The 20,775-nt window shown below is 39.8% G+C and overlaps 1 protein-coding gene across 1 annotated transcript in view; it reads right to left on the bottom strand.

The window, feature by feature from the left end:
- The window catches only part of LOC124621966 (potassium channel subfamily T member 2), a 700,004-nt gene that overhangs the window by 79,728 nt on the left and 599,501 nt on the right, over window positions 1-20,775 (bottom strand). The window contains exons 18-19 of the mRNA XM_047147499.1: window positions 11,761-11,895; window positions 3,816-3,990 (exon numbers count right to left, since the gene is read on the bottom strand). Coding sequence (XP_047003455.1) covers window positions 3,816-3,990; window positions 11,761-11,895 — 310 coding nt within the window. The remainder of the gene's footprint in view (window positions 1-3,815; window positions 3,991-11,760; window positions 11,896-20,775) is intronic.

The raw sequence follows: 20,775 nt of genomic DNA, 5'->3' as shown, positions 1-20,775 counted from the left end.
CCTTATACTTAGAAGTAAAAGTCAGTGAACCAAAAAAGAATATTTTGTGTGTTGTCAACACGTGACGAGTGGTGGCGCCCTCTACGCGCTCTATATAAACAGGACCTCCACGGCCTAGCAGCCAGTCGTAGACTCACCTCAGATGATGTTGCCCGCAGCTGGCAACGAAACGTCAGGGAGAAGTATTTCTACTATTGGACCACGGCCTCTTAGCCCGGAAGTTTTAATTACTGAAGACGCCGGCCGTGAAAGTCTACATGCTATGTTTGGTTAGGTATTTACTGCTTATAGATGTTCAATAGCAAACTATTGTAGCGATATGCTGATGTTTGCTTGCAAGTTGTTAACAAGGCTTATAATTTACCAACAGTGAACTGGGCATATAACTGTATAATATGGGGGGGAGGGGAGGGGGGTTGTGAACAGTGAAAGTAAAGAACTGTGAAACACAACTGTGCAACTGTCAGCTACATCATTTACAACTGTCAGTGTTGAACTTCCACTGCCCATTTTTCAGCCAGTATAACAATGCAGTAGGTCGGCACCGAGGACCATGAGCGAAGAAATAAAGCAGGCGAACGTCACAAATGGAATTTGTAATATAGGTTATCACAAGTATTTGTCTGTTTCTTCAAAATACATTGCAGTTTACAGGGTTGTGGTTATAGTGAGATCTGAGAACATAGCTGTTTTTCCCAAATTAACAGCACATTTTATACTTATATTGATGTAAAAATATGACAGTATTCCTTCGTCTCTTGCTCTCAGATATGTTGTCTACCTGCTGCTCTCTCACCGACCACATAGGGAATATAGAACAAGCAGTTGACACATTTCCTTTCATTCCCACCATAGCCCATGGTGAGCATAAACAACATTGTGCATGAAACACACAAGTATGCTACTGGCCCCTAACTAGACTTTGACCATTTCCTGTAGAAATGTAAGCTATTGTTGAGAATCTGTCCTTTAAAGTCCATTGAGTTCTGACCAGAAATGAATTCATGCAACTACAGTTTAAATGTGGTAGATGTTGCTGTGAAGGTTAGCAGCATGGCCGCACAACACTCTCCTCCCCACATTTGTCCTAGTTCTCAGCCAAGCATGAATCACTGTCCCACCTACAACCCTTCTGATTTCTTCAAAATAAATCCACATGTGACTCCACTGCCAAAGATTCATATGTAAATGTAAGATGAACCCTACATTAATCTGTTAAAAAATGTAAAAAATTACTATTGTTTATTCTGCAAATGGGAGAGGACCCTGTATTTTTTGAATGATGAGTTTCATAAACACATTTTCTTGTAATCAGGTAAATATGGTAAATCCCCTGTGAGTTTAGATGGGGATCCTTGGAAGCAAGATTATCTTTTCATGAAAAAATGCTGTTGAGAAAGTTTAGTGTATCAGTGTTTGTGACAGACCGCAGAGTGATTTTATTACCTTCAATAGTCCTCTCCTGTGTGGATAAAATAAGAGAAATGAGGACTCCTAGAGAGACACATAAGCCATCAGTTTCTTCCCTATATTTTTTGTGAGTGGAATGAGTGGAACAGATGGTACAAAGTACCCTCTGCCATGCAGTGTCCAGTGGCTTGTATAGTATGGATGTTGCTGTAGATATAGTTGGGCAGGGAATAGATTACAACTATAAGAATGGCTATCCATGATATGAGAATAATTCTTGGCTATGAAGCAGTATGTTTTACCCAATGAAAGTAATCATGCAAGTTATCCTGAATACATCTGCAATTTCATAAGAATGCTGTGACGCTGTGGCTAACTAATTCTGTTTCTTAAATTGTTTGCAAAAAACTCATCTTTAAATACAGAATGGCATTTATTTGAAATATTTTCTTTTCAGTGGTGATTGTCAGTATTGTTGTTGTGTTAAATTTGGAGTCTTAGGCATTACCGTATTACCAGCCAGCTTGTTTTCTTCTTTTTCATTTCTGAGTTAGAACTCTTACTCAAATTTTTCCTTGTCTGCAAATTCCTATTTATGCTTGTCCATAATGATTTTTTTATGCTGCTTTTATTCTCTGGAAGATTTTTATACTTTTTAATTAACAGTAATTATTTTATTTTTCTCTGTCCATCACTGAGCACTATATTCCAAATTTTTAATTTTATGAAACTGACTAAAGAAATACCAAACGAAAGCGCTGGTAGGTCGAAAGAAAGGATGTGGGTTTTAAGGGAGAGGGTAAGGAGCCATTCCAATCCCGGGAGCGGAAAGACTTACCTTAGGGGGAAAAAAGGACGGGTATACACTCGCACACACACACATATCCATCCACACATATACAGACACAAGCAAGTCTGCTTGTGAATGCGAGTGTATACCCGTCCTTTTTTCCCCTTAAGGTAAGTCTTTCCGCTCCCGGGATTGGAATGGCTCCTTACCCTCTCCCTTAAAACCCACATCCTTTCGTCTTTCCCTCTCCTTCTCTCTTTCCTGATGAGGCAACAGTTTGTTGCGAAAGCTTGAATTTTGTGTGTATGTTTGTGTTTGTTTGTGTGTCTTTCGACCTGCCAGCGCTTTCGTTTGGTAAGTCACATCATCTTTGTTTTTTGATAAATTTTTCTCACGTGGATTGTTTCCCTCTATTATATTGACTAAAGAAATAGATTTAAATGTAAAAGAATTATTTTGCATTTTTTAATCTAAAGTTATGTCTATAGAAGAACATCTTGTTACCTGCCACCAAAACATGAACAAGCATTACAGCTCTGACATGTAAATTTATATTACTACGACTATTATCAATATGTTGCTCAGGGCAAACACACACAGACAAACTGTCTAAAATGATAACAACATAAATCCTACACTGAGTCTTAACACACTATTCAGATTATTTTAAACTCCCCGTCCTGCAACCATTGCTTCTGAAACCTGGAGCTTGTTATTATTACTGTAACACATCGTTGGCTCTTGGTAATGCAAGAACCTCTCTCTTTGGTTTCTCCATTTTATTTCAAAGATTTCTTTGCTACTCACATTCTGCATTCCCAATCTATGACCCCTTATACATCACAATTTCAACATTTTCTTCATTTTATTCCATTTAGTTTTTTAAATGTACCAGTATTATGTTGTCTTTTAATTTCACTGATCATCACTCTCTTTTCCTACCTGTGCAGGATTTTCCCCATTTGAACTCTACTGTTTCTTTCAAGTTTTTCTGTCACCTACAATCTATTTATTAACAACAGAAATCTGAATTCTATGTATTGGCACATTATTATTTCTTCATTGTTTGGGAACGATTGTGTGTCTCCTGATTCATGGTTTGGACAATGCATGATTTCAATCAATTACTTTATTTCTTATATTTTCTTTTCTTCTAAAGGTATTATTAAAAATTGCATCAACTGGGATGAACAATGTTCTCAAATTTGTGCATGCATCAATTCTGCTCCAGAGATTCCTGTTTTGGTGGCCTTGAGGAAGTCTTTTCTCATTTCTGAACAATTGATAAAGATTCTTTTCAGATGTTTAATTTGGAGGTATTCTGAAATTTATTTTATTATGTTTTTGGGAGTGTTCTTAATATTCACATATACTTATGGTCACCACACATGTAAAATAAAGTGAAGTTTGCTTTTGGGAGCTATTCTCAAGGTAATGCTCGAGCAATGGCAGTGACTCATATCCCATGAAATGCAAAGTTTGTACGAGAACACTCTGAACTAAATCTCTAAAAATGTATGCAAATGTTTTTTTTCTCATGCATCACGTAGCTAATGAGCTACCTATAAATGCAAGTCAGTTTGTGTTAAATGAAACATGTAAACAAGAGGGTTACCAGCACAAGCCCCCCTTCAGGACCATCATCTGGACTGTAGAGCTGGGAACCAAAGGCCAATACCTTTTCCATTTTGGAGAGATGAAGGGCATATTTATCATGGGCCCGAAACTGCATGAACCTCATGTTTGAAGATTGGGAAAGCTCGGTGATACTTTTGATGCTAGGAAAAAATCTGAAACAAAACAAAATGAAACAAAAGTATTAGTCTAGATCAACTTTTACCTAGGATCCAATAACTTACAATACAAAAATTTACATGCTCATCACAGAGAAACTGAATGGCTCAATTTATTTATCTGTTTTTCCCCTGAATTTTGAAAAAAAAAATAAACATAGAAAATAGTAAATAAAATATGAACTTTTTGTGATATTCAGTTCACTTTACACCTTACACTTTACAGCTTTAAGTGTTGTAAACAACAAAGAATAATTTTCGTGAAAGACTGACACCTAACTGTCTCTTCAGTCAAAAGTAATTTAGGTGTCTGGTAGATAAATATTAATTCAGTCTTCTGACTCCAACCATAACTAATTTTCATGCCGTCATGAGATTCTGTTTAACAAAATATGGCAGGGAAGTTTCAGAAGGCCAAAGTTATTATAATTGGAATGAATCACTGCTTTTGTTAAATCAATTAAAAGGACATCAACAACTGAAATTTAGTATAATAAATGAAGCAGCAACTTTTAAAAAAAGAGTAGCTTTCATGTTAATTTTATTGCGTTAAGCTTAGCACAAGAATATGCAAATAGTTTGCAGCAGTTTAATGATAGTTATTTATCAATAACAATACTATGAAAAATAAATTTGCTATTCACCATGTAGTGGAGATGCTGAGTCGCAGATAGGCACAACAAAAAGACTCTCACAATTAAAGCTTTTGTCCATTAAGGCCTTCGTCAACAATACACACACATACACACAAACACACACACACACACACACACACGCACACACACACACACACACAAAACTACAGTCTCAGGCAACTGAAACCACTCTAAAACCACATCTGCAACTCAGCATCTCCACTATATGCTAGGTAGCAACTTCCCTTTTCATAATATTGTTACATTCCATCCTGGATTTTCCACTGCTTAATTATCAATAAAGTTTTTAACAATTTCTTCCTCATTATTAATGTATACCTTCACTCATTCCACATCCTTGGTAGTTCTTCTTCATAATGCTATCTAAAAAGCATGACAAATGAATGAATGGATGAATGAGTAAACAAAAGATAGAAATTTGGTTTAAGGTAATGGGTTTCAGTATGTCAATGCATTTGATCATCACATTCATGTTTAGCATTACCCCAGGTGGTCTACCTTATGAAGAGGAATCTTATCCTTGAAAAGATTGCATAACATTTCTTAACCCAATTTTTAAGAAATGCATTGCGTTTTTCATTTATATGAAATAAAAACCTTTAGAAAGCAGAAGGAGCATCTACTTTCCATGGCGGTACATCTTTGCTTACATTCCTTCTCAGACAATGGGATGTCCCTCTTCATCTATTGAGTGATCTTCCACCACCATCTGAGATCCCCAATTTATTTCTTTCTAATGTGATGGTGGAACTGGGTGTTCTGAAAGCTATGAGCACTGTCTATTTATTTTGAAACATGTCTATCAGCTGTATTAGAAATTCCACATCCTGGAGTGTAATTTTACTTTTTACACAGTGTAATGTTAGTAATACATACAGTCCATATTTTCAATTGCTTCTGTCCATTTTGTAATAAAATAAACAGTGCTATACTGGAGAATATTCCAATTGATCAAGCAGGCTTCAGACCAGAACACAGCTGCTGTGATGAAGTCTCTTACTTTCTTCACAGAGCCAGGGATCCAAATGAAGCTAAAAATATCCACAATGTTTGTTGATTTCACTACTGCCTTCAACAATGTGTAGTGCAGGTCCCATTCTATAAACTTCTGCAAGTTACGCACTGTAGAATGTTGGCACTACCTGTTAACAACACATTAGATCAGAAGTCCCATGTCATGACTGGAAGCAAGATAAACAGGGAGAGGAAGCTGAACAACAGATTACCTGGGGGTAATTCTCTCGCCATTACTGCTGCTTCCATCAGAATAACCATATGCTGAACATGAAACTGAACATAAGTTACAGAGGCAGAGTTCTTTGTCATAACTGAAACCTAAAATACCTAGGCATCTTCTTGGAGCAAATACTAAACTTTCAAGCAAAACCTTCTGAACCCAGCACAGAAATATAAAACTCTCAACAGTATCTTGTATAAGTTATGTTGAACTACCTATGGATCCTCAACAATAACCCTGTGCTTTTTGATCTTGGGTCTGGTGTAGTCTGTGTTGAATACTGAGCACTTGTCTGGATGAACAGTCAACATACAAAGCTTATTGACATCCAGATGAATACTACCATGTGCATAACATATGGCACTATCAGATCTAGCCCAATTCATTGGCTTCTGCTGTTGACAGGTATTATGCCACTTCATTTGTGCTGATCTACTGCTATGATGAGGGAATCAAATAAATCCTCCAGGAATCCTAAGCTTCCCAAGCATATTGATCTGCCAATTTCAAATCTTAAAAGGCTACAATCACAACATCTGCTCTGCATGATGCTTCTGACATGCCAGAGGTTTTAAACCTCTTGAAGAACGGGTAGGTCAGTGGGAAGCAGTAACAGATGTGTGCCCGCTTATCCATTCACACGCTAAGTGGATCTTGCATACCACACAAGACCTGAATCAAATCCAAACATGCTACAGCAGGTGCAAAGATGCATTCTGCAAGTGGAACAAGCTCGCATTTTGGGACTGTCATTGAAGAACTACACATCCGTATATATGCTCAATTGTCAGCAACTGTCAGATTTGAACATATTATGGTAGTGAAGAAGATTTCTTGCTAGCAACCAGAGGCTGTGCATTACATTGAAGAACTGGGCATTCTGTAATGAAATATTGTCAAGTTAATTTTTCTCATTTTTACTATATATAAGTACATATAAGTAGGAAAGTTGCTACTCACCATATAGTGGAGATGCTGATTCGCAGATAGGCACAACAAAAGGACTCTCACAATTAAAGTTTTCAGCCATTAAGGCCTTTGTCAACAATACACACGCACACACACACACACACACACACACAATTCACACACATGGCTGCAGTCTCAGTCTCAGTCAACTGAAACCACACTGTGAGCAGCAGCACCAGTGCATGATGGGAGTGGCGACTGGGTGGGGGTATGGAGGGTGCTGGGGCATGGACGGGGAGGAATAGTATGGTGGTGGTGGTGGACAGTGAAGTGCTGCAGGTTAGATGGAAGGCAGGTGAGAGGCGGTGGAAGGGGGGGGGGGATCAGGAAAGGAGAGTAGTAAAAAGGCTGGGTGTGGTGGTGGAATGACAGCTGTGTAGTGCTGGAATGGGGACAAGGAAGGGGCTGGAAGAGTGTGGACAATGACTAACAAAGGTTGAGGGCAGGAGTGTTACGGAAATGAAGGATGTATTGCAGGGAACATTACCATCTGTGCAGTTCAGAAAAGCTGGTGTTGGTGGGAAAGATTCATATGGCACAGGCTGTGAAGCAGTAATTGAAATGAAGGATATACCTACACAATATACTTGTCCATCCTTACACAACCTCAGCTCCCAATCCCTTGCCTCATGGCTGATGAAACCAGTCATGTGGTCTACAAGCTAAGCTGCAACCACTGTGCTGCATTCTATGTAGGCATGACACTAACATGCTGTCTGTCTGCAATAACGGCCACTGACAAATTGTGGCCACGAAACAAGTGGACACCTTGTTGCTGAAAACACTGCCATACGTGATATCCTTCATTTCAATGACTGCTTCAAGGTCTGTGCCATAAAGATCCTTCCCACCAACCACCAGCTTTTCTCAATTTCGCAGGTGGTAACCTTCCCTGCAATACAGCCCCCATTCTTGTAACCCTCCCTCCTGGCCTCAATCTTCGTTAGTCACTGTCCTCACCCATCCAGCACCTTCCCCGTTCCCATTCCATCACTACACAGTCATCATTCCACCACCACACCCAGACCTTTTATTTTTCTCCTTTTCCCCTACTCCCTGCCCCCTACCCCATCTCTTCCCTGCCCTCCGCCTAACCTGCAGCACTTCACTGTTTACCAACCACACCATACTATCCCTCCCCCAATGAATCCCAACCTCCTCATTACCCCCACCCAGTCACCATTCCCATCATGCAATGGTGCTATTGCTCACAGTGTGGTTTCAGTTGCCTGATGCTGCAGTCGTGTGTGTGAGAGTTGTGTTTACATGTGTGTGTGTGTGTGTGTGTGTGTGTGTGTGTGTGTATTGTTGACAAAGGCCTCAATGACTGAAAGCTTTAATTATGAGAGTCCTTATGTTGTGCCTAACTGCGATTCGGCTTCTCCGCTATATGGTGAGGGGCAACTTTTCTTCTCATAATATTGTTACATTCCATCCTGGATATCCATTGTTTAAGTATATTGTGTGTTTTAGTCATGTGCTAAATAAGATAATACTCATGCATATACGCGGTAATGATCAGACTTAGGACTTTTGTGCTGAACCTCTCTCTCTCTCTCTCTCTCTCTCTCTCTCTCTCTCTCTCACACACACACACACACACACACACACACACACATATATATATATATATATATTATTGTGTCTATCAACATACCATTACTTTCTCGTTTGGTATGTTGATAGAGACAATAAAAAACACACAAATTTCAAGCTTTCGCAACCCAAGGTTGCTTCATCAGGAAAGAGGGATGGAGAGGGAAAGACGAAAGGATGTGGGTTTTAAGGGAGAGGGTAAGGTGTCATTCCAATCCCGAGAGCGGAAAGACTTACCTTAAGGGGAAAAAAGGACAGGTATACACTAGCACACACACACATACCCATCTGCACATATACAGACACAGGCAGACATATGTAAATGCAAAGAGGTTAGGCAGAGATGTCAGTCGAGGTGGAAGTACAGAGGCAAAGATGTTGTTGAATGACAGGTGAGGTACAAGTGGCGGCAACTTGAAATTAGCAGAGGTTGAGGCCTGGTGGCTAACGGGAAGAGGGAATATATTGAAGGCCAAGTTCCCATCTCCGGAGTTCTGATAGGTTGGTGTCAGTGGGAAGTATCCAGATAAACTGGACGGTGTAACACTGCGCCAAGATGTGCTGGCCATGCACCAAGACGTGTTTAGCCACAGCGTGATCCTCATTACCAACAAACACTGTCTGCCAGTGTCCGTTCGTGTGAATGGACAGTTTGTTGCTGGTCATTCCCACATAGAAGGCTTCACAGTGTAGGCATGTCAGTCGGTAAATCACATGGGTGCTTTCACACGTGGCTCTGCCCTTGATCGTGTACACCTTCCGGGTTACAGGACTGGAGTAGGTGGTGGTGGGAGGGTGCATGGGACAGGTCTTACACCCGGGGTGGTTACAAGGGTAGGAGCCAGAGGGTAGGGAAGTTGGTTTGGGGATTTCATAGGGATGAACCAAGAGGTTACGAAGGTTAGGTGGACGGCAGAAAGACACTCTTGGTGGAGTGGGGAGGATTTAATGAAGCATGGATCTCATTTCAGGGCAGGATTTGAGGAAGTCGTATCCCTGTTGAAGAGCCACATTCAGAGTCTGATCCAGTCCCAGAAAGTATCCTGTCACAAGTGGAGCACTTTTGGGGTTCTTCTGAGGGAGGTACTGGATTTGAGGTGATGAGGAAGTGGCTCTAGCTATTTCCTAATAGCTATTAGGAAATAGTGGCTATTAGGAAACAGCTAGAGCCACTTCCTCATCCCCTCAAATCCAGAACCTCCCATAGAAGAACCCATTAGGAAATAGAAAGAACCCATTAGGAAATTAATAAAATAAGTAAATAAAATAAATTAATGATAATAAGTAGCTGAAACAGGTGCAGAGGACTGAGCTACACCTATGCAGCTGGTTCATGGGACTGGTTGGAGGATTTGGGGCACATGCAGATACAGAAAAGATCTATTGATGGACTAGCTTTGGATGGTAAGGACTGTCTATGAAGGTCATAGTAAAACCTTTAGCACACAAGGCAAGGAACTGCTTTTCACTACAGACGTGCTGCCCACAGGTCACCCAACTGTGAGAAAATGACTTTTTATGTATATTTGCATGTGGGTATGAATGTGAGTGTATATTAATTCTGAACTAATTAGCTCTGGAGGAGGACATCACATGAAAGCTTGGTAATTTTTCCAGACTTGTTAAGTGTATATCAACAATTCAGTGCCTCAGCTATGTGATGACTTATCCTTATAAGGTAAAGTTAGATTCATTAGATGATAGTGAACTACATATTTCTTCTGTATACTATTTGTAAGTATTACTGTTATCTCAAACTAGAATAGACTGTTACAATTAATTTTGTCATATGAGTGAAAGATGCAAGGGTGCAGACCGCACAGATATTTCCATTAGTTTCTAGTATCCTATAAATACTTCTTAACAGTGGCCCCAAATTATTATTCTGTAAGACATAAATGAGTGAAAATATGTAACAAACATTAGCTCACTGAGTTCTGTGACTACAAAACTGCTAATTATTCCTGCAACTGAACTATAATTGATTTCTTCAATTCAAGTCCTTGTTAAAACAGTTTCCAAAAACTTACAATTTGATGGAATTTATCACTTCCTGTTAGTATATTTCACTTATTGAAGATCTTATAGCAACAAACTGTATTAATTGTATAAATGAGCAGGCTTCCTTGGCCAGAGTAAGTTGAAAAAAAGTTGTTTTTGGATATTCCTGTACTGTTTGATAAGAAACCACTTTCATTTCATCATGAGCCCTCTAATGGGAAAAAACCACCAACACTTTTGATCTGATTGATTTCCTATGGTAGAAGGAATGGTTCCTTCTTGTGGACAGAGTGTAGTCTGCTGTTGCCTATTGCCTCACTTGACGACTGGTAGACATTCGAGAATAGTATACAAATTCTTCTGAGTGACATTTTACTCATGCAAGACATCAGGTGTGTACCAGCAATTTTTTGCCATTAATAGTTGCATCTCTAATTGTCAGTGTGACCTGCTGGGCTTTAATAACTGGCAGCATGGATGGTGAAACCCTATAGCCAACTTCTCTATTTATACTCTTTATGAATGACTGCCAATCATCACTCATATTTAAAGAGGAAATATGCAACAACAGGCCCCACTTCTTGCATCACGGGAAATCAATCTAATAACACTTCGATCTCTTTCCAACGTAAAAAAAGGGGCCACACACACACACACACACACACACACACACACACACACACACACTTGTTTTCAAACTGAAGTGATGCCAAGGATGAACAGTGTGTTTTCAAAGTCTACAGTGTCATGTTGCTGAATTCATTTGACTGTAAATCATGTCACTGAAAAGTTTTCTGAAATTTTTGCTAGTAATGTTTCTAAACTTGGCTTTTATAACAATATACAAATAATTGAGAACATGTATTATTCTTATGACAGGCTACATTCTGAGTGCCTTCTCCAAAAAAGCAAGCCTAATTGCTAAAGCAACTTAAAGCGTCTCTATCAAGATACCTCCAATATACAGTCGATGAAAGGAAGTTCATGTGCAGAACAGGTAACTTAGAATGACAGTTGTACAAACAGTTATCACCAAATACAAAGTAAAATGATAACAACAAGCTCTATGTTTGGAGACGTTAATATGAGCATACAAGTGATACATAAGCTATGTAAAAGTAGTAATATTTCATACAAAGAAATGAACTGATATTCATTTCTAATAAAATAAAATAAAATAAAAATTCTGACACTATGCAGTGTCTATTAGATATACATTATGAATGAAAAGCAATTACAATGGGAGCATATAATACAAATGAGCAGCACTTTTACTTTAAATATATTAATCTTAACATTAATACTAACTTGAACATAGTTTGGACTGCTACAATGGTATTGCAGTCTGCAAGAGTGTCTTCTTCTGCTGAATTTGACATCTCTTTATTTACAACAACAACATTCTCTGCTAATGTAATTCCAGCACGCAGAAGATCATCAAGGCTGAAAGAAAAGTTTTAACTAAGAAAAATGCATTTATTTTGTTATATGTAGGGTGGTTGTAGTTAAGCTTTTGCTACTTCAGAGGGCCACCATGAAGAATGAGTGATTATAGGACAATGAAACTTTGTGAAAACATTTGTAAGGACATGTGAACGAAAAATAGTGAATAAACCATTTAAAGAAACAAATTTTAACTGCACAAAATGTTTATGTTCCAGGATTCAAAAGTTGCTCAGTGTGATGACCATTTGCATCCACGACTGCCTGGAAGTTTGTACAGACACCATTTCACAAATGTTCACAAAACTTCTTGGATGACACAGCTTGTGTGCTGCTTGAAGATCACACACTGAGTTTCCACAATGGCAACAGTAACTTCTTCAACAATTTGTGACATGATTGCCCATCAGCCTCTCCCAGAAGCAATTCCCAAATTTCCAGTTAATTTGAACTTCTGAATCACGCTTTTCAACACTGGTACAGAAAACTGTATTCCTGTAATGTGTCAATACTTGGAAAGAGCAGCAGCACTGTCGCTGTTGTTTTCATAAAACAGCCTTACAATTAAAGCTCTGCTCACCTTGTCACAACCCTTGTTGACTGTCTGCAACTGTAATGCACAAGATGCTTGTGTTCCAACTCTATATTGTTGTACCTGTAGCAGTACCGGTGCCTAACAGCAAGTCATGACACTAACACTACTAATGATGCAAATCTTGCAGTGCAGGCTGAACATCATTCCTATCAAATTGGGTACCAATATGGTAAAAATTTTTCCACCTACACTGGTTCAAGTAGCAAAAGTTTAATTATAACCACCTCGTATATAGAAAACACTTGGTTTCTCTTGTACAAAATTGGGAGTTGGTCCTAGATTTCAAATAGTAGATTCAGTAACAACCTGCTGTGGCTGTAGCAGAATAACAAACATGGCAAAAAATGAAACTTGCTAGTGGCTGAGTCTATAAATGGTATAGACTTTAAAACACATACACAGTAGAAACCCTATATAAAGCAATTGTCAGGGGACGTGCCTTCTTCTGCTTTATAGCGTACCCACAGTACATTGAGAGAGAGAGCTGTGTAATGACATATTATGCATGGAAAGTTAAGATGAACACATAATGCTATATTACAAATACTGTATGAAACCGTATTTAAATTTAAAGAACATTAGAAATACAACATATCAGAAACTTACCAGAGTACAGCAATTACACAAACTTCACTTGAACGTCAACTAAACAATTACAAGAGTTTCCAAACAGCATATAAAGTAAACTATCGAATACAGTATGATAATTTGCAATACTTCCTGCAAGCTACACTACACATTACTCTACTGCTTCATGGAAGTCAGTTAGCTTTCTATGATGGGGCATTTCACACAGTTTCCTTAATGTGTGTTGCTTAGGCTCATCAGGTAATGTACCATCCAGGCTACAAAGATACGAAAAAGCTTCATTCAGATTCAAACATTTCAATTTGGCTTGGTTCACTTTGTCGCTACATACACATAATCATTTTATTTATGTTGTCCAATATTTGACATGTACTGGGAACACCATCTATACTTTCTTCTTCAATTTTATCATACTTATCCTCAACTGCTTCACTAATCTCATTTCAAACAGCATCAATAACACCCTTGTCATCTATTGTCATTATAGCCTTCATCTCTTGTTTTTTCTTCTATAGAACACCTGTTCCAGCAGTTCCTAATAGTGGTCGGACTGATGCTTTGCCACCAGGCCTCCTGAATATGCAACATTCTTAAAGTTTACAGATTTTAAGAACATTTACATTTCCCCAACTGCATTTACTATTGAAGTAACTCTTCTTGAAACAAGTTGGTAAAAATGTCACACGTCATCCAAGCATTCTTTGAATGCCTGTAAGTGAACTGAAATGATGACATGTTTACATGCTTGAAACATCTGACTTCTACTTTTACCTATACAAAGAGGTGTCAGTTTATGACTGTGTGATTTACCTGTGGCAAAGAGGATTGTTATTCTGTCTTGGTTCATTTTCAAACCCATCTTATTTCCTGATTTTATCTTTGTATCCAAATTTCTGGTTGGAAGCAATAGATAATAAAGCACCATTTCATCACAATTATGCTCTTGATGATCATTTAAATTTTTATCTACCATTACTTTGGGTAGACTTTCAGGAAACTGTGAAAAAGATTCACTGTTGCAAGACCCTGCTTTCCTTCAATGGTCGTTTGGTGAATTCCATGGTGATATTTCCATCTTGAAAATCATCCATTTGAAACTATGAAATATACTGAGTGTGCAAAAATCATTTATAAATGATATTTTATTTTGGGAGACATACTTTGCACTGCATTATATCTGAATCCATGGTATGTTCCACTTCTACCGTATTTTATTGTATCAAATACATAATTCAATTGAGAACATGATTATAATCACAGAGAGACAGAACAGACAGTATGTGCTGTCTTACTTTCAGTCTCTCTGCAATTTTTCCACACATTTAGTCCTAATTTTCAGTTAAATTTTAGTGCCCATGAGATGGAGATCCATCTTTTCCCCTACATGTATCTGAAAAACGATAGACAAAAAAGAGATAATATTGGGTGATAGTGAGGTTACCATTTCGAGTGGGCTGAAGATTACTATTACTGTAGTGATAATAAAATATATGCAGAAAAATATTAAGTGTAAACGTTTAGAGACACAAAAATGTAAAAACACATAGAAAAATACTGTCAATAAATATTAGCAATAATTTCCAAATAACTAATAGTGTGATACTGCAAGGAGTAGTCATGAGATTTCAATTATCACCTCAAAAAAATAAATTTATGTAATTAATTTATTGTTTATTTGCAGATATATGTCTCCAATACTTGGGTCACATTGAAATGCAGCACACCAGTACAGCAACATCCAAAACAAAATTGCACACCCATCTCCACTTTCTCAATGGGCTGCATCATTTTGTTCTGGCTTATCTAGTGGCGAGTATGGTGCTGTGGTGTGGGGATTTCAATGTTTGCCGGAATTGCAGACATATACCTCCAAATGACAAAAAATTAATTATACTTCTTTATTCTTTTGAGGTAATAATTGGAACTTTATGACTCTCTTCAAACAACAGCTGGGATACAACAACACTGACAAAACTCAATGAACCTAAAACCAACTATATTTTGAACAAAGAGAACTTGACTCTCAAAACGTAATTGAAAGTAACAACAACAATCATAATAATAGTAACAGTAATAATAATAATAATAATAATAATAATAATGTTCTGTATTTTGCATTGAATCTACAAAAACAATGTTGTAAGGAAATCACTGATACTGATTATTTATTTTTAAAATTAAAGTGTGTCCTGGAAAGTATACTAATGACGCTGAAGTACAATAATGCCAAGCAATGGTTTGGGAACAACAAAGAGAAGCTGAATAACTGGAACAAATTCTGATGAAATGAAGAAAGCATTTGGTGACAACCAACAGCAAGTCCACTTAGTGCAGGAGAACAACTAAATATCAGGGCCCAATGTCATGGGTGAACAACACAGTCATAAACACAGAATGTTTTGTCCCTTTGCATTGATGTGAATCTGTCTATGAAATAAGCTGACAAAATCTCACATTTACATTTGAGAATCTGAGTCAGAGAAGACACAGACCAAGCTCTTCAGGTAAGGTTCTCACTCCAGCAGAAGAGTTCATCAAGTGGTGTCAGAATATTGAGGAAATGAAACAGAAAAGGTCTGGATGACAGAGGTATGATCAACTCCTGAATGTCATCCCTATGGCAGTTGGGGAAGACCGTAATACCCTCACTTCCCACAAATGCCATGTTGTAAGAGAAGAGAAACAACATTTTAAGGCAGCCAGAACTGTTGGACCAATTGTGCAAGAGGTAGGCATCCACTAAAGTCGACACTATACATGAGAAGGTAAAAGAGAATGCTGAAGAAGAGGTGTATCAAACTTTGACATTAGTCTCCAGCACCAGTCGAACATCTCCTGAAGAATGAATTTGGTCAGCTTGGACTTAAGCTGCTACCATCAAATGACAACCCTGCATCCAACCAATGTAGGTGTAACCTTTAACTCCTCCACCAAGTAAAGTGCCTGCAGAAGAACAGACATTTGGAGGATGGAGGACAACACATCAGCTGGTCTTCAGTGTGGACACCTTGGATAGATTATGTGCTAACTCAGGGAAAAAGGCGAATTTTCAATGACTATTATGCTATATGGCGATGACAGGAAATTTAACTGATGTCATCGCTGATACCCAATCAGTCTAGGTGCTAGCAGATTCAGAGGCTTCTTTTTCTGTAATGCTAAATGCTTATTGTTGCCCGCTAAAGAAGATTGTGTTCTGTGATATGAAAGCGACAGAACTCCTTGTCACAAATGGGAACTGTGTCCAGCTGAGTGGAACATGTATTGCAAGAATAATTATCAATGAGGAAGTGCAGTCCTTTGAATTTGTCATTTTACACAATGTAGACATCATATTGTTCTTGGATGGGAGTACTTTCAAGCATCACAACAGCCTGTGGCAAAATACGATATCAACACAGGGGATCACCTACTAATCATGTAGGTGCACTTCCAACTGAATGACGGATAATATGGGAAGAACTGGAGAAGATTCTGCAAGATGACATCACTGAACCTTTTGAAAGTCCTTGTGAAGATGAAGGACAGCATACAAAATTTTTGCACCAACTACTGATGACTGAACAAAATCATGAAAAAAGATATCTATTCACTGACATCCGCTTATGACACACTAGATTGCATAAAAGGAGCATGAACATGCAGAAAGGCTACTGACAAAGTGAGAGGTTGATGAGGCTGACCAGGAAAAGGACTGCCTAGATAATTCTTAATGGCAGTTGTTAGCATCCCAGTTAGTAAATGAATTGACTTCATTTACTTCCAGTACGATGGACGTGGAAGAATTATGGGCAAATTTTAAACACATTGTAAATCATGCATTGGACAAGTATGTGCTGAAAAAGTGGGTCACGGATGGAAAAGACCCACCGTGGTTTAACAGCACAATTCAGAGAATGCTCAGGAAGGAAAGGCAGTTGCACTCTCGGTACAAGAAAGATCAGGAGAATGAGGACAGGCAAAAGTTAGTAGAGATTCGTGCTGCTGTAAAAAGAGCAATGCGCGAAGCATTCAACCACTACCACCGTCATACCTTAGCAAAAGATCTTGCTGAAAACCCAAGGAAATTCTGGTCTTACGTAAAATCGGTAAGCGGGTCGAAGGCTTCCGTCCAGTCACTCACTGATCAGTCTGGTCTGGCAATGGAAGACAGCAAAGCGAAGGCTGAAATTTTAAATTTAGCATTTGAGAAATCTTTCACGCAGGAGGATCATACAAACATACCGCCGTTTGAGTCTTGTACAGATTCTCGTATGGAGGACATAGTGATGGACATCCCTGGGGTTGTGAAGCAGCTGAATGGGTTGAAAATAAATAAATCACCAGGTCCCGATGGGATTCAAATTCGGTTTTACAGAGAGTACTCTACTGCATTGGCTCCTTACTTAGCTTGCAGTTATCACGAATCTCTTGCCCAACATAAAGTCCCGAGCGACTGGAAAAAAGCACAGGTGACGCCTGTAAGTAAGAAAGGTAGAAGGACAGATCCTCAAAATTACAGACCAATATCCTTAACATTACATGCTTGTCCCACTTCATATCGCTCTGCAATGTTACGCCCAAATATTTAATCGACGTGACTGTGTCAAGTGCTACACTACTAATGGAATATTCAAACATTACGGGATTCTTTTTCCTATTCATCTGCATTAATTTACATTTATCTATATTTAGAGTTAGTTGCCATTCTTTACACCAATCACAAATCCTGTCCAAGTCATCTTGTATCCTCCTACAGTCACTCAATGACGACACCTTCCCGTACATCAAAGCATCATCAGCAAACAGCCGCGCACTGCTATCCACCCTATCCAAAAGGTCATTTATGTAGATAGAAAACAACAGCGGTCCTACCACACTTCCCTGGGGCACTCCAGATGATACCCTCACCTCCGATGAACACTCACCATCGAGGACAACCTACTGGATTCTATTACTTAAGAAGCCTTCGAGCCAGTCACATATTTCGAAACCAATCCCATATGCTCGTGCCTTAGGAGTCTGCAGTGGGGCACCGAGTCAAATGCTTTCCGGAAGTCAAGGAATGTGGCATCCGTCTGATACCCTACATCCATGGTTCACAAGATATCATGTGAAAAAAGGGCAAGTTGCGTTTCGCAGGAGCGATGGTTTCTAAAGCTGTGCTGATTCATGGACAGCAACTTCTCTGTCTCAAGGAAATTCATTATATTCGAACTTAGAATATGTTCGAGAATCCTGCAACAAACCGATGTTTAGGATATTGGTCTGTAATTTTGAGGATCCCTCCTTCTACCCTTCTTAAATACAGGCATCACCTGCGCTTTTTTCCAGTCGCTCGGTACTTTACGTTGGGCAAGAGATTCGCAATAAATGCAAGCTAAGTAAGGAGCCAACGCAGTAGAGTACTCTCTGTAAAACCGAATTGGAATTCCATCAGGACCTGGTGATTTATTTATTTTCAACCCATTCAGCTGCTTCACAACCCCAGGGATGTCTATTACTATGTCCTCCATACGGGAATCTGTACGAGACTCAACAGCGGTATGTTTGTATGATCCTTCTGCGTGAAAGATTTCTCAAATGCTAAATTCAAAATTTCACGTGCTGTCTTCTGTTTGCCAGGCCAGACTGAGCAGTGAGTGACTGGATGGAAGCCTTCAACCTGCTTACTGATTTTACGTAAGACCAGAATTTCCTTGGGTTTTCAGCAAGATCTTTTGCTAAGATATGACGGTGGTAACGGTTGAATGCTTGGCGCATTGCTCTTTTTACAGCAGCACAAATCTCTACTAACTTTTGCCTGTCCTCATTCTCCCTATCTTTCTTGTACCGAGAGTGCAACTGCCTTTGCTTCCTGAGCATTCTCTGAATTGCGCTGTTAAACCGAGGTGGGTCTTTTCCGACCGTAACCCACTTTTTCGGCACATACTTGTCCAATGCGTGATTTACAATGTGTTTAAAATTTGCCCATAATTCTTCCACGTCCATCGTACTGGAAGTAAATGAAGTCGATTCATTTACTATGAATCCATAGACATCCCAGTCTATACTAGGTAGGTTGAAGTCGCCTCCGAGTAATATAGCATGATACAGGTACTTCTGCGATACAGAATTTTGACTCCCTTTGAATGATTCTTGAACTGCCACGATGGAACCTGGTAGCCGATAATAACACCCCACAATTAACTTTATTTCCCCTAGCCCTGTTAAACGTATCCAGATAACTTCACAATCACACTCTACTTCGACCTCAGTAGACACAATATTTTTGTCAACTGCAATGAAGACACCACCTCCTACAGTGTCCAGTCTGTCTTTCCAATGCACGTTCCAACCCTCACTACTTATTTCAGAACTTCCTATCTCAGGATTCAGCCAGGTCTCAGTCCCGAGAATAATTTGCGCGCCACACGCTTCCTGGAGGGCAGTAAATTCAGGAACTTTATTCCAAACACTTAAAATTTACTGCTAATATCTTGATAGCTTAAGTGTCTTTACACTGAGCATGTCCTGATTTACCTGCCTGCACATCGACTGGTGAGTGTTCATCAGGACACCTCACACTACTGCCTAACCTAAGAAACCCCCATGTGCACGCCACAAGTACTCTGCTACCCGAGTAGCCACTTCCTTTGTGTAGTGCACCCCTGACCTATCTAGGGGCATCCTACAATTCCCCACACAATAGCGCAAGTCTAGAAATCTGCAGCCAAAACTGCGGCCCCAAACCAAAGGACCCCGATCCACTCTGGGAACGATGCTGCAAATAGAGAGCTCTGCTTGCACCCTGTGTACGAGGCCAGCGGGCTTCACCAAATCTGCCAGCCACCTGTACAAACTAAGGATCGCCTCAGAACCCAAGCGACAGGCATCATTGGTGCCGAAGTGAGCAACTACTTGCAGATGACTGCACCCTGTACGCTTGACAGCCACAGGCAAGGCCGCCTCCACATCTTGGATGAGGCTCCCCGCCACACAAACCGAGTGCACGTTGGATTTCTTTCCAGCCCTGTACGCTATTTCCCTAAGGGGCTCCATCACCCGCCTAACATTGGAGCTCGCAATAACCAGCAAGCCATTGCCCCCGTGTGCCTGCTCGGGCCCTGCTGAAGGAGCGGCCACCTGCCCACTGACAGGACGAATGGGCGAGGCCAGCCGGACAGCCTCCACATTGACCCTCTGCCTCGAGCGACATAAACGCATTGCAGTCCACCACTCAGCCTGAGGTGAGGGCAGCCCCAACGCGCTGGATACACTAGAAGGTGCCTCGGCGGCGGAGTCAGTGGACGCAGCAAGCGACACCTGGGGTGTCTCAAGCGACGTGCCAGACCCTCCACTGTCGGTGCACCTCAAGTTAGCAGCCTGAAGGCGGCTGACCGTGGTCAACAGCACACTCAGCTGCTCACGAACCGCAGCCAGTTCCTCCTGCGCCCGCACACAGCACGCACACACCCTATCCGTCCTACTGCTAATATCTAATGACTCTGTGAATTTATACTCTACGGCTATCAATAAGCAATATTACTCCTCTCAAATATGAGAATACGCAAGGATTTTATGTAATTAAATATGCAAGCGCACAAACACTCGGAAAGAAATTAAGAATCAAACTACAAAACAAATATGAAAGCTAAATATGCGACTCGCTACTGCACTGCTGCTGCACTGATACTTCACCAGAAGCTGCTCAAGGCTCAAGTTAGTTAGTCAGCCAG

This window comes from Schistocerca americana, chromosome 1 (assembly GCF_021461395.2).
Source record: "Schistocerca americana isolate TAMUIC-IGC-003095 chromosome 1, iqSchAmer2.1, whole genome shotgun sequence".
In the NCBI taxonomy this organism is placed as follows: domain Eukaryota; kingdom Metazoa; phylum Arthropoda; class Insecta; order Orthoptera; family Acrididae; genus Schistocerca; species Schistocerca americana.
The sequence above is the reverse complement of the archived record's forward strand: the minus strand, read 5'-3'. Positions and strand labels throughout refer to the sequence as shown.